At 34.4% G+C, this 16668-nt stretch overlaps 3 protein-coding genes across 6 annotated transcripts in view; 1 reads left to right on the forward strand and 2 right to left on the reverse strand.

Annotated features, from left to right (window-relative positions):
• Positions 1-7643, reverse strand: part of LOC141900009 (uncharacterized) — a 62579-nt gene extending 54936 nt beyond the window's left edge. For all 3 annotated transcript variants that reach the window (XM_074786700.1, XM_074786699.1, XM_074786701.1), the window contains exons 1-3: positions 7547-7643; positions 2703-2783; positions 2551-2602 (exon numbers count right to left, since the gene is read on the reverse strand). The gene's annotated coding sequence lies outside the window, so the exon portion shown is untranslated. The remainder of the gene's footprint in view (positions 1-2550; positions 2603-2702; positions 2784-7546) is intronic.
• Positions 7644-7945: 302 nt separating this feature from the next.
• LOC141898681 (post-GPI attachment to proteins factor 6-like) lies at positions 7946-13616 on the forward strand. 2 transcript variants are annotated; one of them, XM_074784716.1, is made up of 14 exons: positions 7946-8054; positions 8433-8598; positions 8670-8874; positions 8963-9108; positions 9201-9472; positions 9574-9777; positions 9860-10095; positions 10175-10368; positions 10443-10582; positions 10660-10838; positions 10927-11190; positions 11267-11600; positions 11825-11853; positions 12702-13616. In XM_074784716.1, the coding sequence occupies exons 1-13, from the start codon at positions 7952-7954 to the stop codon at positions 11848-11850; spliced, it is 2469 nt and encodes an 822-aa protein (XP_074640817.1). In that variant the 5' UTR covers positions 7946-7951; the 3' UTR covers positions 11851-11853; positions 12702-13616. The 2 variants fall into 2 exon arrangements, with proteins under 2 accessions (XP_074640817.1, XP_074640819.1); XM_074784718.1 differs by lacking the exon at positions 11825-11853 and having other exon boundaries at positions 9860-10096; positions 10173-10368.
• Positions 13617-13660: 44 nt separating this feature from the next.
• LOC141898682 (phospholipid phosphatase 1-like) lies at positions 13661-16626 on the reverse strand. The gene is made up of 7 exons (XM_074784719.1): positions 16547-16626; positions 15909-16067; positions 15677-15828; positions 15259-15566; positions 15116-15173; positions 14823-14999; positions 13661-14736 (listed from the first exon to the last, which is right to left on the reverse strand). The coding sequence occupies exons 2-7, from the start codon at positions 15973-15975 to the stop codon at positions 14578-14580; spliced, it is 921 nt and encodes a 306-aa protein (XP_074640820.1). The 5' UTR covers positions 15976-16067; positions 16547-16626; the 3' UTR covers positions 13661-14577.
• Between the last annotated feature and the right edge of the window lie 42 nt (positions 16627-16668).

Genomic DNA, 16668 nt, shown 5'->3' on the forward strand with positions numbered 1-16668 from the left:
TTTTGGGTGACAGAAAAACCAAGGCTAGAAAAAGTCCCAGAAAAACTTAGACTAAAATTCACGTAGGCCTAACACCATTGATCGCATCTTTTCAATGACATGTCCGTAAATTGAAGTAAGAAGAGAATTTCGTGCAACTGCAACCTGCAACCGGAAGACAAGAATATTGATGGTAAGTCATTAGAAAATGGTATCAGTGATTTGGAGACTAAGCCACTTTATTTCCATCTCACATCCCCGGCAAATCAGATACAAAGTCAAGCCACATGAAGCATTGATCGGGTGTGGTAGAGATATGCTTGATTGCGGGATTAACATTTAATCCACAAAGATTAAAACTATTCCCACAGTTAATCAAAGAATGCGAATGTGAAAGCCTGTATTAGACAGCTAGTCCAGTCAACTACACTTCCAGCGGCCCTAGTGCGACAATCATAATACAAACACTAATCTAATCATAAAGCATACCTCCAAGCATCAATTACCATGATTATCAAATTTTCATTTTCACTGTCTGAGTACAGCACCCTTGCCTAGAAGTCAACACTTCAGACATAATCTACTTTTTTTTAATTCATCAATTTCAATGGCTATAAGCTATTAAATCATAGTACAATGTAATTTGCGTGCATGAATGTAATTGAAATATTTTTCTGAAGACTTTTTGAAGAGTGATCCAGAAATCTTGCTAAAATAGAATACACTATCCGCCTTAAGACAATAAGCTCAACTCAATGTCTGACCCGCTGCCCAAAATCAATAACCATTTGATATTCTATCAGGGAGAAAAGAGAGAAACGCAATTTATCATATGAAAATCAATTGTTCCTAACTCTATATACAAAAAGAAAGATGAAAATGCAAACAAGTGCAAATTACTTATAAAAGCATCATGTAAAGGTTGTGGAAGTGCAATTCTAAAAATTCAGCATTCTTTTAGAAGGAATATCAATTCTACACATTTTCAATTTCAAACATCTTAAATATTATTGCCTTACTGAGCTGAAGCCATACATAGGCATAATTATATTCCAAAAGAGGCTCGCTAGTGTTCGAGACAAAATTCGATCATTGGATTTTCAGCGTCATAAAAGTGTAGTTTCCAGATAGTTTGCTGATGATACGGATAAGAAGGATGACAGTCAATTGATGTTGTAAATGTATTTCTTTATAAGGAAGCAGTAGTAAATCAATGAAAGCAGTCAAAGGATTTAAACATTGGTACACAGACAAAGACCACTGGGGTTGTAATCACTGGTCGGAGTTCAATAACAGCGAAGTGAGCAAGGATTCTTCATCTCGCAATACAATACGGCAAACCCGAGTTCAGTTCTGAGCGCCATATATAACGAATTCAATACCGACAGAATACTGGAAAATTACATTATCACCCTTCTATTGATTCCATCTTATGTTTATTTGACAAATGAGACGGGGATCTTCTCATAGCAGTAGAACAGTCACTATAGTTACCAATAGTAGAAGAGAATGCTCAAGAAGAAAAACCTTGAATTCGTTGTGGCAAATTATTTATGTAAGTCCATATTCGTTGAAAATTCTTTTTATTATTCACATCGAATTGCGAAAAATCTATAGGTAATGAATCGTTGTCGCAACAATTCATATGATATACCAATTTGAATATGCCTAAAGTATATCGCGGAGTGAAAGTGGCTTCTGACATTTCAGTTGAGCGCAATTGAATTTATCGTAAGGGAGCATGTTGACTTGACAGTCTGATCTAGCAGCAAAACCATTTGATGATCGCGCGGATAAAACCTGAAAAAGCTTTCTGCGGCAATTCAATAAACAAAACGACAATGTATCATTTACTCTTTGAGGAAATTATTTGCCACATAGTTTAAAAATACCCCATCAAATAATAGTGAGGCCACTTTTCGCCAATTTACGGATTCCCTGAATTTTTCCTGATTTTTTCCACGTCATAACACAAAATTCCCTGAGTAAATTTTAGCAGTTTCTTGGTTTAGAATGTTTACAATTTATTAATTTTTTTATGAATTACGTAGTGATAAAGTCAATAACGGTCAATGACTGGTCAATAACGAATCCAAATTACGTGAGTTTTTCAGGTTCTTCGCGAAATAAGTCAAATTCCCTTTGTATTCCCAGATTTTTCTGATGCCCTGAGTTTTCCAGGTCAGTGACCACCCTGACTAATGAAAGGATTGCAACGTATAATAATCATAGGTTGATGGATGTATCAGAAGATAAAACATATCATTCCATTGTCATTATTAGAAATCAGTCGATATCACAGCATTATAATAACTATAAGAACTGTGACAGTTTCATCACACACGGACACACATACAATGAGTATAAGTGTTCAACTTAAGTAGCTCTTCACAAAAGCTTTGTGACTAATTCATGGGTTAATTATCAGTAGTGCAAACACATTCAATATAAGGCAATGTGACTATTTTAACGGATTTCAGCGCAATAGAATATCACAGCATCAGCAGCAGTAGATGATGATGCTGATGATTGCCATTTGCTTGTTATCAATGATCATTTCAACATACTCACCAAAAGAATAACAAAACTATCTACGACAGGATTCTGTGTCATTGAGTGTCTTCTGAAATCAGAAAAAAAATTACTGACAAAATTTGCAAAGAAAGATTAATCGATATCGATGCAATAATAACAATTCTTGAAATGAACATCTCGAGTAATACCTTTAATTTTGACAGAAAATAGAACCAACTCCAGTTTAATCAGTCACTGTTCTACTGAAGCCGCGCGACAAATATCTCGTCCTGAAAATAAAAATATGCACGATCAATAGACCAGGAGTTGCAATTTAATTGGTTTTCCTGCTGAAAGTTGATGGTTTTTCCCGAAGGAGCCATACTGTGAAAAAGATGAAGTGGAAACTTGAGCCGTACAAGTATAAAGTACAATTTCATTAAATGCTATCTACTGAAACAAAGAAAATTAGACATAATATGCACAAATATATCATACATTCCTGTCTCATGTCAACTCCTAATTCTTCTCAATGTAAAGATTTTAGCATAAATGACATTGATATAAAAACACTTTTATTTACGGTAAAAGCATTAATTCAATGCTTGTATTATGTCGTCTCTAATGTTAGATTTTCCAGCATATTTCTGTAGCATGTGCAATTATTGTTGATGATACCTCAAATGCATAATGATGGCACCAGCTTGAAATATAGATTATTATTCATTGACAGTGACAGGATTTTACAGAAAAGAGAAAAATATTGCCTAGTTACAGTAAGGCAGAATATTTGATTTATATACCGATAGCATATACCGGTAAATCATAATATATTTTTCTATATCTCATAACTAATGCAAAATAGAGGGAGGATATGATTGATCAGATGTGCATACCAATAACTGTACCATCCCCTGATACTAAGGTATAGAACATTGACAAGAACGTGCCATTTTTAGGTCTATAAGACACGGAACATGAATTGAGTTTCCAGGAACTCAAGCCAGATTATTCATGAAACCATTATACTGGTCGTACTAAGTGATGTCAACTTGCAGTAGTCAGATTGGTTATCCGGAGAATGTCGCACTGATGCAGTTTCTACACATCATTATCATGAAAAGGAAGCAATTTTTCAACAGCAAATGATTTCAGCCATGATACCTTATCTTGCGAGACATTTGCATATTCATGTATGGACAGGTTTTCAGATAAAATGAATTATTTTCGGTAGATTAAAAAATGTGTCTATACAATCCAATACAATATTCAATCAATAGCACAAAATGCCGGATCAAAATTCAGCCTAATCAAGAATTAACTCATAACTCATAAGAGTATATTTGAGACAGTTTTCTAACAAAGTAAGCGTATAAAAGTAGCGTAAGCACATGGAAGATGCTAGCTTTTTTAAGCAACAATATAATTGCCTTACTGATCGTTGATTCTGAGATTACTGATTTCGGAAACTCAAAAAATGCAACAGAATTTCATCGTTTGATGGTTTAATGATGATTTCACATAGAAGCTGTGTGATCTTCTTCGTTCCGTTTGATCTGTGATAGATATACTTGATCCTTACCTCGTTGAAAGCTAAGCTGGAATCGCTTGGAGGGACAAATCCGCAATTTTCCAACAGACATCAAGCGTCTACTAGGCGGATAACTCAAGATTTTTGTACACAATTTCACCCTCCAACATGCTAGCATGTTATAATGTATACCGGCATTGTGAAACATACATCAATAATTCACTAGTCGCAATACTGGAAGGTATGCCATCGCATTTATACCATGAATATAAATGAAAATGGCCGGGATTATTTTCAGATGAGGACTTCACTGATGTATCGGTCACAAGTATCAGCTGACAACAATCAGTATACATCAGTAAAACATGATATGAATAATGAACAGAATATAACTGACAATAACCAATTTCTGTATAGGATGATGGATGCATGACAAGATCATTATGAATTGATAAGCCGTGCGAAAAAATTATACTCATATTCAAGATAAGAAACTATTGGTAATTAATTTGTATGAACAGCATCTGAGACTGAGACTGAAGCCGTAGTAGAGAATGTGAGAGATATCAAATATCAACTCGTCAAATAGCACTGCAACTTTAGCACTGCAAGATATTTTTTTGCAATATAATGAATTGTTTCTTTCGTTAATAATAATAGCCATTCAAAAACTGCACTACTCAGCGTCTCAGTGCGGTTTAAAATCAAAATTAAGCTGCAAAAACACATTACGATTGTTAATAAAAATGTTCTTTAAAAAGGATTGTTTTAAGATGAGATTTATTCAAAATTCATCTTACTGCGTAAAAACACCTGACCATCTTCGCAATACTAATGGCCTACAACGCATACACATGGTGGACAAGTTTCTATTTGACTTGCTTTCCCCCCCCCAACTATTCCCTGAAATGCAAATAGTTTTCCCAGACTCGATCTGCTAAGAATCCAATCAATTGATACAAAATATGAAAGACATTGGATTATACACGTGATAATAGCAATCTAAACAAATTTCCCTGATATTTCCCTGATTTTAAGCGTTTTTACAAAATTCCCTGACTTTTTTAAAGAAAACAAAATAACGTGACTTTTCCCCGATTTCCAGGTATTAAGAAGCTACCCACAGGCGCGGATCCTAAGGACTAGACCTTAAGCAAAATGTGAATGAAAATAAATTCCCCAAAATCAAAAGCACTCTCCCTTGCTCAAAAAGGCACTATTCTTAAATAGATATTATTGTTGCTCTATAAGTTTAATCGAAAAAGGGCAAAATTTTGCCAAAAAAATCTTTAAATAAGGTATGATACAGTGGCATGATGCCAATAAATGGCACACAAATTCTGAACAAATCTCGTAAAAAGGCAGGCTAAGATCAGTTTTTTATTAGAATCTGCCCTGTTGACCTTACCAAGTGCTTGGAAATGCATTAAAATAAACATGGAATTTGAAGGCCCCCATCAGACCCCCGTTATCTGCTTCGAGACTAAGTCGCTCGCTGGGCATGGATACTGGCCCTTTTCAAAGTTGGTGCCCTTTTTCACTGTGCTGTAGTCATTGAATGGCCTGGATCCGCGCCTGCTGATATATGTCAAGAATTCATTCAAAGACCAAATAGGCCTATCTAATAAGAGTTGATTGTGAAGCAAATTGTAGTCTGGAATTATTCTGAGAATCAAGCATGAAATTTTGCTCTTTTAAATATGAAACGGTAATAATGCTGTAGGCTAACTAATAGAAATAGAAGGAACATCATAGCAAGTCTCACAAGAAGTATGAATCATTAATATAAATCGTTTTTATTGCATTAATCACAGATTCAAAGGCTGATTAAACATATGCAGTTTGATATCCAGGGCCTGTGTAAAATAAAGGTCGCACATTGTGATTATATAACTAAATATCAGAGAGTAGATGATGGAATATAGAATTTGAAGACACAAAATCAATTTTGTATTGATTGGACGATATTATTACATGTGCAATATGTGGTTAGGCGCATAGAGTAGTTTGCATCACACCTCCTCCAATATCTGAAAACTAACTGAAGGGCTCTGTTTATTATAGGCCTACACTAACTATCATTATTCCAATGATGAAAGCTGCGAAAATCTAATAAACTGAGAGCTGAGCAGAAAAAGAAGTGAACTATTTCTATGTGATTTTTTTTGGCTTATACTTGGAAAATACACTGCATTTTCAAAAATGGCAGACATCGTGAATAATGATGTATTTGTACTCATTGTACTTTGATTATTACGAATATGAAATATATTTGTTTGGCACCACAAAGTAGGCTAATTGCAGAAAGGATTTTTCATAAATAAGTCCCAGACCCTATAGCCTATCCCTTGGACATCATACTTAAGAATACTGGCCTATTTGAATAATATAAACTCTAAAGATTCAACGATAAATGAATAATGAAAATCAAGTAGGCCCAGAAACAACTGGATTGTGCTGTAGGAGACAAGAAACCACTGGAGTCTGCTAAAGTGATAGAAATCTAAAAGATGACTTTAGCCTAGCTTTTTATGGAGGTTTTTTACTGAAATATTATCCTGTTCCTAACATAGGCTTCATAAATAATCGATGAGCACACTTAATAAAGATCGAGAGAATTGTGATGATCTATTAGATTATAACGGGTACATTTACCAGCCATGTTATTCTGACGGAATATTAATCCATCTTGCATGAAGATAAAGATAGATGAGACAAGTGTATCAAATTTACACTGACTGATATCGATTTCATAAACTATAAACTGAAAGCAAATAGAACCAGATTTCATACAAATCTATATCTTATCATTGTCTGACAGATTCATTACATAGTCCATTTTTTATACCTTAAATCACTAAATAAGTAAAGAATAAGGAGACATTTCCATAATCCGAAAAATTGCAGGCACAATTATTCAGCATCCATGAAATATCAATACAGCAAAATGATTTTGTTTATTTTTGCCTATTCAATATTGCGAGCAAATGCATCATTGTAGGATCTAACCATCCAACCTAAAAATCATCAATAACTGGCATGTAGCATATTTATCATGCCTAGTAAGTCATTTCTGAAGGGTTTAAATGTCAGCAACAATCCATAATCATGTATTGAATAGTGTATCCATTCATCCTACCTAATTTAGAAATCACTACAATTTACGTGAAAATCATTCCAAGTCATTTAAAGAACCGGGCTAGCAAATGGGCGCTCCACACATATTTCTCCTCAGTAACAATGATATCACTAGCACACTTATGACAAGAGCCACTGGCCCTGCCTATATAAAGCAAAATGATATGCCCTGGTCATTGTAGAAAGTGTGGTTTTCAAATCTGACAATACTACCGTCTAGTCTAAGTCTAATAAAATGACATGTCACATCACCACCAACCCGGTGTGTGGGAGTGTGTGACATGGAAAATTCATCTTCTTCCAGCTCCGCTCCGATTCAAGCATCCCTGAGCCCGAACTCAAAACTAAACTAAAATATTACGCAACATAACATAAATAACTTACCGATATATAACCCAGTCAAATACTGCACCGAGACGATAACTCTAAAGACATTCAGCTAGGTGTGCTTCTTCATCTTCCTGCCAGCTTCCGCATCGCGTCAACTCGAAATATGACTAAAATCCGGTTGTGGAATTGAAAATCCGAAACCTACTTTTATTGTAGCCCTAAAACGAAATACGAAACAAGTAAAGAATCAAACTCTTTCTATTGGTGTCTATCATGATTTATATAAATGCTAAGCAATTAGTTATACAATATCGGAATTAATTTTTGAAAAATGTTTTCCAGTGACATATTCTGCAGTAATACTAGCTTTTGGTCATTTCAGCAATCAGGCTTAGATAACGGAAATAACGGAATCTCCTGAAAATGACGTCATGATAATGGGGAATCCCTCTGTCAAAAATGGCGAAATGTCATAAAATACTGGGGCTCTACGGACAATTATATCTTCACAAAGCATTGATCATCTATTTTCTCATTTCTACTCACACAGTTTTTGTACCAGGTGAAGACATAACGTACACACGACCATTATCTTACGCAATCCTTATTTATCTGATATAATGATAGCTCGTCTCACTACTCGTTTTTTAAATCATTATTCATTCTTCCAAAGTTCAACAACAATTACAATTCCCAATGTTGTGCGCCCTGCTGCTGTAACGCCTGGGCTGTTTTAAGTGAGGTGCGCCTGCCTACTACGACAACAGTTGGCCCTTCACACATTTATTGGACCTTAGGTTGTATGGCGTGGATATACTGTCAAAATTTAAACCATCATTTTTTATGCGTTAATCGAGGTGTCATATTTTTTATGTGTCAATTTACTGTATTTATATTCTAAGTAAAAGATAGTAATGATTCGTTTCATTTTCTTTTGCAGGATATGTAATTGAACATAGTCACGATGGACTTGTAGTTTCCACGTATAAGAACTATGGAAGTGTAGCAGTCGCTTCATACATCATTCCAGAACAAACTCAGTCCTCGCGATGGCTTTTTATGGCCTTCAGTATTTCTGAATGTTCCAATCCAGCCACTGTGAACATGTATGGTATATTGATTGTATACTTTATCCTCCTCAATTTATACATGTGCGTTAAAATAAATCATTTTTCAGATATTTACATGCTCATGGTTATCCAGTCATATCACCGAAAAACGAAAGTTTTCCCGAAAACTTCATGTTGACTCATAAAAACAATTATAAAATTCCTTTGAATACAAATGACCATCCCATCGCATTTGGTGTGTTTAATCCAACGCCGGGAAGATGGTTTTCCGCCGCTTTCGTCGAAGAATCAAATACAGCTATCAAACAAAAGGTGATTTACATAGGATTAACTTAATTGTTATTTATTTCCTATACTATACAGTGTTGTTTACAATATATTGTTTATTAATGCCTTTCAGGGTTTACACACTAAGTGCAGATATGCTTACAGCGCACGACATATCGTTTTTACTCGGGAAGATATTAATGAAATACTAGTTGTCAATAACCAAAATTTCACTCATCAAGCTGAATTGACTAATCAATCAGTTCAAATCTACTTCAAGTAAGTTTTTATTTGGTATCATCTTAGAAAATGCTTTTCTCAACAAATGACCAATACCCAGTATCCTATGACTTGGAATATTATCTTTTCAGATACCAGCTCCCTCAATTTACATATCGCTATACAGTTAATATAACTGATTGTGAAAGCAGCGATGTTTCAAATGGAAGTTGTCCAATTGTTATCATCACTAATGGTGCAGCTCTACCATCTACCTATACAAGTCTAGTAACTAACTGTATACAGAAACCAGGACCGTGTGTTCATGAGGAGGCACAGCCTGTACCTCTTCAATGGAACTACTTATACTTCAATCTAGTTGAAGGATCAGGGGTTAATTTCAAGTTTCAGATAACTTACAAAGGTAAAATTAACTCGATTGATGTTTTTCGATCTCTGAATTGACAATCCTGATTATGTACCGTGAACAGAAATGATTTGATATGGAAACTATGGCATTTTCAGAATGTACTGAAATAAAGTATAAAGATTCGGATTCTGCAAAAATACAAATACAAACAGAAGATGCTGGGTATAACAGGACTATCAACAGCACAAATCGAAGTAATGTTGACAGTCCTTCTATGGTGAACTTGAATATCAAACAGTGGAATACAACGAATACAACAATTCTAAAAAATGCAGAAACTGACAAAGTTTCTGAACGGGGCAAGTTAAATTATCATTTCATGGTATTAAGTTTGTGACTGATAAATATTTTAATTTTCTTTCTGATTTCGTGATTTTGTAGGCAAGATGGTTTCGTATGAACCAGTTGTCGTTGACCCTGATGCGACCTGTATAGGAAGTGTTGATATAGACACAGTTCGTTCCTCAGGCCGGTTTTATCGATATTACATGTTGTTACCAGCAGTTATGAATACAATCAGTTTACAAAACTGGACAGCCGTATATGGGTTTAAACTGGATGAAATGTTAGACATGGGAGGTACCCTAAAATTTCAGGCAAAACGAAAAGATAAAGATGTAAGTTTTGCCTATAGAATCGGTAACCTATTTATTGTAAACTTCGTGCTGATATTTAAATATTTTTATCTTAATGAAGAAGCGGAAAAACATCAGCATAGAATTTTGTCTACAACAGAAGTACGTGCCAGTGAGTGATGATGGAATTCTCTGTGGATCACGTCAAATATGGTTACATCCAGAAAATGATTCAGTGACCGATTATATACCCTACCCCGAGTACGGTCTGTGGTATCTAGCGGCTCGACGACATTGTACAGAAGGCAATGAAACGTACGTTGAGAAATCACATTTTAGATTTGATTTCCAGTATTTGATACACAATACCATTTTATTTTCATTTGCAGAGATTGTACTGAGAATTCTACTGAAGTTCAAATAATTTTGTCAAGTCACCCGTGCGTCGAAGGCGAATGTGGAAAACACGGTCGATGCACTTACTTCAATAGTTATCTTTATCATTTCAGTTCCTGTAAATGTGATTCAGGTTGGTGTCGGACTTCAAACATTTTTAACCGATTGAATAGACTTGATAATTCAAATGCCGGTTTATGCATATTTCAGGCTGGCGTGGATATACGTGTGGCGATGGAAAATATGCTAAGAGTGAAGCTCAAATGATTGCCACAGTTTTACTGTTGACTCTTAGTAATCTCTTCTTTCTACCTGCGATAGTCATCGCAATTAAGAGAGCTTTTTATGTTGAAGCAATTGTATATTTTTTTAATATGTTTTTCTCTAGTGTAAGTAAAAGTTGTCATGATGCCTGTTCTTCATTCATCTATTGTGTCGAGTTAAGCTCCTTTGACGCTGCCGACATTATTTTTTCAGTTCTACCATGCCTGTGATCAAGATTATGGATATTATTTGTGTATAATGCCATACGATATACTGAGTTTCTGTGATTTTTTGGGATCAATTTCATCTTTCTGGGTAACAATCCTTTGTATGGCTAAGCTGCAACCAGTACTCAGAAGTTCATTTCATACATTTGGAATACTATTAATAGCGATGGGAGTTTACTGGGATCGTCATGGTATTTGGATATTTCTCGTTCCCGTCATAACCGCTGTTCTCATTATGATTACCTCATGGGTAAGTTCATTACATGAGCATGTAGTGACGTTATTATGAAAGGCATTTGACTACAGATACCTTTGGTCTTTTTCAGGGTGTGAGGATGTACCGATCAAAGTCATTGTTCCCAAGCAAAAAGCGTTATCTATTCCATATACTTCCGGGAATATGCTTGGCAGGTATAGGACTGGTACTGTTCGCATTCGTAGAGACTGACGATAATTATTTCTATGTACACAGTATATGGCACGTTCTGCTTTCGACTAGTATCATATTTCTATTACCGAGTAAACGACGACAGTCTGCATCATTAAACGATGACCGTTCATTGCTTGCCTCCACCTACTGTATGGCATCTACTAATGATGAACGTGGAACTGATAATTCCTCGATGAGGCCGAGAATGGTATCAGCTGATCAACCACTAGGTAACCATGATACTATTAGTACTGCTACAACTAACACATCCTCAATTAGTAATAACACTTTGAAACCGATTGTACCTGTTTAAAACTACCTTTTTAAATTCAAACCTGTTGCACTTGTGTGACAATGTCAATATGAAAGCAATTCTATATTTTTTATGTAAGGTTGACATTGTCATTGACATTGTGGAGTAAAAAAACAATGTAGTATAGTATATTTTCGCTAGGTTATACCGTATTTGATGTTATGTAAAAGGTAACAGCTTTACTGGAAGATATTCTACCAAATTTTTCAGCAACTCCTCGACTATCTTTTAATAGGTTCATTCAATCAAATCTAATAAGACAATTTTGGAGAAAAATATAATCAAAAATGATTCATAAGCCAATATGAGGTTTTAGAGAAAAAAGAATCAAACCTATTGGTGATTGAAATATTCATACAACAAATTAAAGATTGATAGAATTCACCGATTAAATGTTTAGAGATTTTTTTTCAATCCATTTTTCTCAATCAGCTAATCAAGTATCAATGAAATGAGGGTAATTTAACCTGTGATTTAGTTCTCACATTTCTTAATTACATGGTATGGTTTATTTCATCATCCACTATGCACTGTGCTTGATTATTATCTAGCTTTGTAATGACAGAATTGAGTTGTACCAGTATGCAGCATAAACTGTGTTCACACTATCCCTTCTTAGTCCATCCTGATTTGGCCCAGAACGAACCAAATCATTGCTGTGCATTCACACAGGCTTTTGAATCTGCTGCTAACCCTGGTACAGCTTGACCCAACACTGTGATTTGAAATGGAACAAACGGATTTAGAACAGCCTTTGCTAGCATGAGTGCTTGGTCTGATTTGAATGGCTTAAATTTGGAACGTTCTAGATAACGTGTGAACATGGCTATATAATGTATCGGTCAACAATTACTGTTGAGATTTGTTCCAAGCATGAAAACATTTTACACTGAACTGATTTTTATTAATGATAGATGATTTGCAATTTGTTATTTCGAACGTTTGACTTATGGTATGTGTATTGTTATTCCTGCAACGTTTACATAGATTGATTGCATTGTTTATTTTGATTTTTCAGTTGATTTTATGGAATGACATTCATTGTTGTCTGTTGAAGATTCACCCACCTAACACTTATCCACCGTTCAACGTAACTCTGTTGGTGCATGTCTTGTGTATTTATGTTGATATTTAATTTATTTCAACAACCATCCTTACAGCCTGTGTTGTAAAGTGAGGTTATAGAATGTGATTCTGTGGAACAACATATCAGTGTTATTTTGTCCATACTAGAAATGTATTTAACTGGTAGTCAACGTAAAACTTATCAATTGTCCTAAGATATTTTTTGTTTAGTTCGTCAAATTTTATTATGATTATTTGGCAAGCTCAAACTTAGAAAATTGAGACTACATCGAAATGATTTTTATCCGTATAAATTTGTTAATGAATCAGATCAGTGCATGTATTACCCGGTATGCTGATGTGATTTTTTTTGATCTCACAAAGTTTTGTTATTCAATTTTTCAACAAACACAGCTTTTGCATTAATTTTCAGCATTGATTTTTGAATGTATCATCTTTTGATGTATGTGCTATAATCTGTATCTTATCTTTATATCAGCCGTTTTAAATTACTTTGCTAAACATTCATCTATCTAGTTTAACAGTATCTCGCAGACTTAGTGGGAATGCATGTCTCCAATTTTATCTATTTATTCAGACATCTATATCCCCGGTATATGCCTAGAGTTAGATTTATTGTAGTCTAAAATACGTTTTAAATGTAAGATGTCAAATTTGTATGATGGGGATACATATGTTTTGCTATCATATAGCATACGTGTTTATATGGAATATTTCTGTAGATATCATCAAGAATGTATTTTAATTGTACACATAATATGTAGTATAATGTTAATTAAGATATACAAAATATATGTGAATACTATTTCAGAAACTGTTTTATTAGCTCAGATCTACCTGATTTCCATCGGAGGATAACCTATTCTCGAAATTAACATAACCAGTAAAAAATAATCAGTTTAAATTAATGTGGTTGTTCTTGATTTATTGATTTTTCCCTTAATTCAACAATTAACAATTTCTTTGAATACTTTGAATATTAAAAATATAACGCGAGTGTAAAATACATATGAAATTAGAGAGACATAATTATCAGTATTGGATCTTATCTAGGAAATTTTTACATCTTCAGCTGCATGAAATTTTATGTACAAGTTGGCAGGTTGTTCAGACAAAATTATATTTCATTGAAATAACATATGTGTATACGATATTCAAGCTGCATATACATCTCTGATTGGCATTATTCACCATGACTATCATTAAATAAATACTTTGAATGAATATTCACTTAATTATCAAAATACAATGATTGAATAATGACCAATACCATAAAAATTAACTTCTGTATACAAATAGAACTTACCCAGAAAATCAAACAAAATAAACATCTAAAATTCATAAACTGTATAAAGTTTTGGAATCAATATATGGAATGTCTATCCATATTACACAAAATCATGCAATCACAAGATCGGTTGTATATTTTCCAGTTTTCCATTGAAAAGAATGAAAATGTAATTAACAAACAGTGTTATCCATCATAAAAGATGAATGAGAAAGATGGATAGTTATGACACCGCTGTAAGCACTGCTAGATATTTAATAATATTTGTAAGCTATCAGGAAAGCTTTTATATTGTAGCGAGCATAAATGACGCAGTGCCTATACATTATGACACTGATACATATTTTTGTATCGGAATATTGAATCAGCAGAACCTCTTACAAACCTCTATCTACGGTATTTAAAAAAACCAAAAATTTGATTCAGTTAAAAAATAATCAAATCTGCCAATGTTCTCATTTTCCACTCCCCTGATTTTGGTTCTTATGAGGTTTTAAAAAAAAAAGAAGTTTGCTGCTACTTAAGCCATATTTTGAATATTGAACTCCTGCTCATGGGCAACAGGGTCTACTGTTGATGATTTCGGACTTGTAGTAATGTCACATCTATCATTCTTCTTCCTAGCAGCGTAAAGGTTAGGATCAATGATTGGCCTGAAGAAATCAGTAGTTCCAACCACCTGAAAATATATACAAAACAAAACAATGATTTCACTTTGACGATTGGTCATGACCTGTTATCATGAGCAGAACCATGTATACTTACAACACAGATAGTTACTATACAACCGAGAACCGCGCCTCCAAGTACATCAGACCAATGATGTTTATAATCAGACACGCGGGACAGCGTACATGCAAAAGCCAACATCATAGCTATTATCTGTAGAACATGTTTCAAAAGATGGCTGCCTTTCCATTGGAATCGATACTGAATATACAGCTACAATTGGGAAAGAGGGAAAGAATTATGTAACATAATGTTTAGTTAGGCGTACACAAAGAAAGTAGATTAACATCGGGATAACAGAAGCAGATATTAAGACATAATGTACTTACTGTCAGATACAACATACTTGCAAATGACATTGATGCGTGACCAGAAGGAAAGGACAATCTATAATATATAAATAATTCTATCAATCAAAGTTAAACTACCACAAATTGGTGGCACAAAACAATGCGTGATCATCAAGACATACCTTGCATTCTTCAAATTATATGAATCAGTTCCGGTACATACATAGGACTCAATATATCCGCTAGAGCAATTAAATTTCGAATAATCTGGCTTGCAGACTGCAAAGAAATGTGGTCGCAATCGACCTATGGAATATTTTCCAACATCGGTAAAAAACTGGTTGACAAATATGTTGAAGATAAGTAGGCCGATGTATTTGTAGCAATTAAAGACAAATCTATTTATGCGTAGATTTCCCAGCTTGAATAGTTTAGCATCTACTGTCAGTGGTTTCTTGAAACGGTATGTTAGACCTTCAACCAAAATAATCTGTAACAAAATATACAATGTTTCTGGTAATTTCCAAACAAAAGACTGCTGTCAACTCAAGCTCACAACTGTGGAGCTGGGTCCTGCACTTAAGTAGGGACTTGACTTACAGTCAAAATAGGAACTCCAGCACCAACCACTCCGAGAACTGCACTAGTTACTGTCGAGTCTTTGAATGGGTGCATTAAACTTTCATCATTACAGTAAAATCCACGGTGATACGGTGAAACGCCCCATTTGAATACAGCAGCTGGAATTGCAACTACAAAAAGAGAAATAGATTGAAATACTAGCAGTTTCATCGAACAATAAGGAAACATATCATTCATTCTTTATACATACCGCATGCTACACAAATGAAATCAATGATAATATGACGAATTATATATGCAGAACTTGACTCTTCCATGGCCGCTCAGTGATGATTATCTACCCGTATGAAACTTCAATTATTTGATCATGAGATAATCTTCCTGGTTTGAAGTGCAACACTATTTTTACCTATTAAAAATCAGTCGAATACACAGTGTTAACAGTCTACGATCTATGATTCACATACTAATCCTAACCCTCTGGGTCCTCTTAGACCGTAACGGTTAGTTAAGATATGGTTAAAAACCATATCTTAACTCTAATCCTACCCAATCCAATAAGAATAATGATTTTATTGTTACTTTTATTAGATTTTTATAAGACTTTTATTGTTATTTTTCCTCCTTTATTGCTTTTTATACTTGTATGTTTTATTGTAAAACTTTCTAAGTAATAACTTAGGGTTTCGTAATAAAGAATTGAATTGAATTGTTTGCATCCTACCACTCAATCAAAAGAAGGGCAGCAGGATCAGTAAGTAATGTCAATGAGACATTCATTATGATTGATACGTGGAGTTGACACTTGAACCTGAGCACAAGGCGTTTGAGCCAGTAATTCCAACTATTTCAATCTAATTTTGTATAAAGACTTCGATTTATACCTACTCAATACTGAATCGATAGGTAATAAATAAATCGAAGGTGCAGGGTCTAGAATTGATTTAACTTCCGCATCCACTCGTCCTTGGCAGTAAAAGGGTAACTCCGAGAACGAGTTGCCGAGAACT

This window comes from Tubulanus polymorphus, chromosome 2, assembly GCF_964204645.1.
Source record: "Tubulanus polymorphus chromosome 2, tnTubPoly1.2, whole genome shotgun sequence".
Classification (NCBI taxonomy): domain Eukaryota; kingdom Metazoa; phylum Nemertea; class Palaeonemertea; order Tubulaniformes; family Tubulanidae; genus Tubulanus; species Tubulanus polymorphus.

Coding starts and splice junctions, on each gene's coding strand:
- LOC141898681 (XM_074784716.1), top strand. CDS start 7,952: ATGGCGAAATGTCATAAAATACTGGGGCTCTACGGACAATTATATCTT. Junction 9,109..9,200: donor TCAGTTCAAATCTACTTCAA/GTAAGTTTTTAT, acceptor TTATCTTTTCAG/ATACCAGCTCCCTCAATTTA. Junction 9,778..9,859: donor TGACAAAGTTTCTGAACGGG/GCAAGTTAAATT, acceptor GTGATTTTGTAG/GCAAGATGGTTTCGTATGAA.
- LOC141898682 (XM_074784719.1), bottom strand. CDS start 15,975: ATGGAAGAGTCAAGTTCTGCATATATAATTCGTCATATTATCATTGAT. Junction 15,000..15,115: donor CAAGTATGTTGTATCTGACA/GTAAGTACATTA, acceptor TCCCAATTGTAG/CTGTATATTCAGTATCGATT. Junction 14,737..14,822: donor GTATAGTAACTATCTGTGTT/GTAAGTATACAT, acceptor ATATATTTTCAG/GTGGTTGGAACTACTGATTT.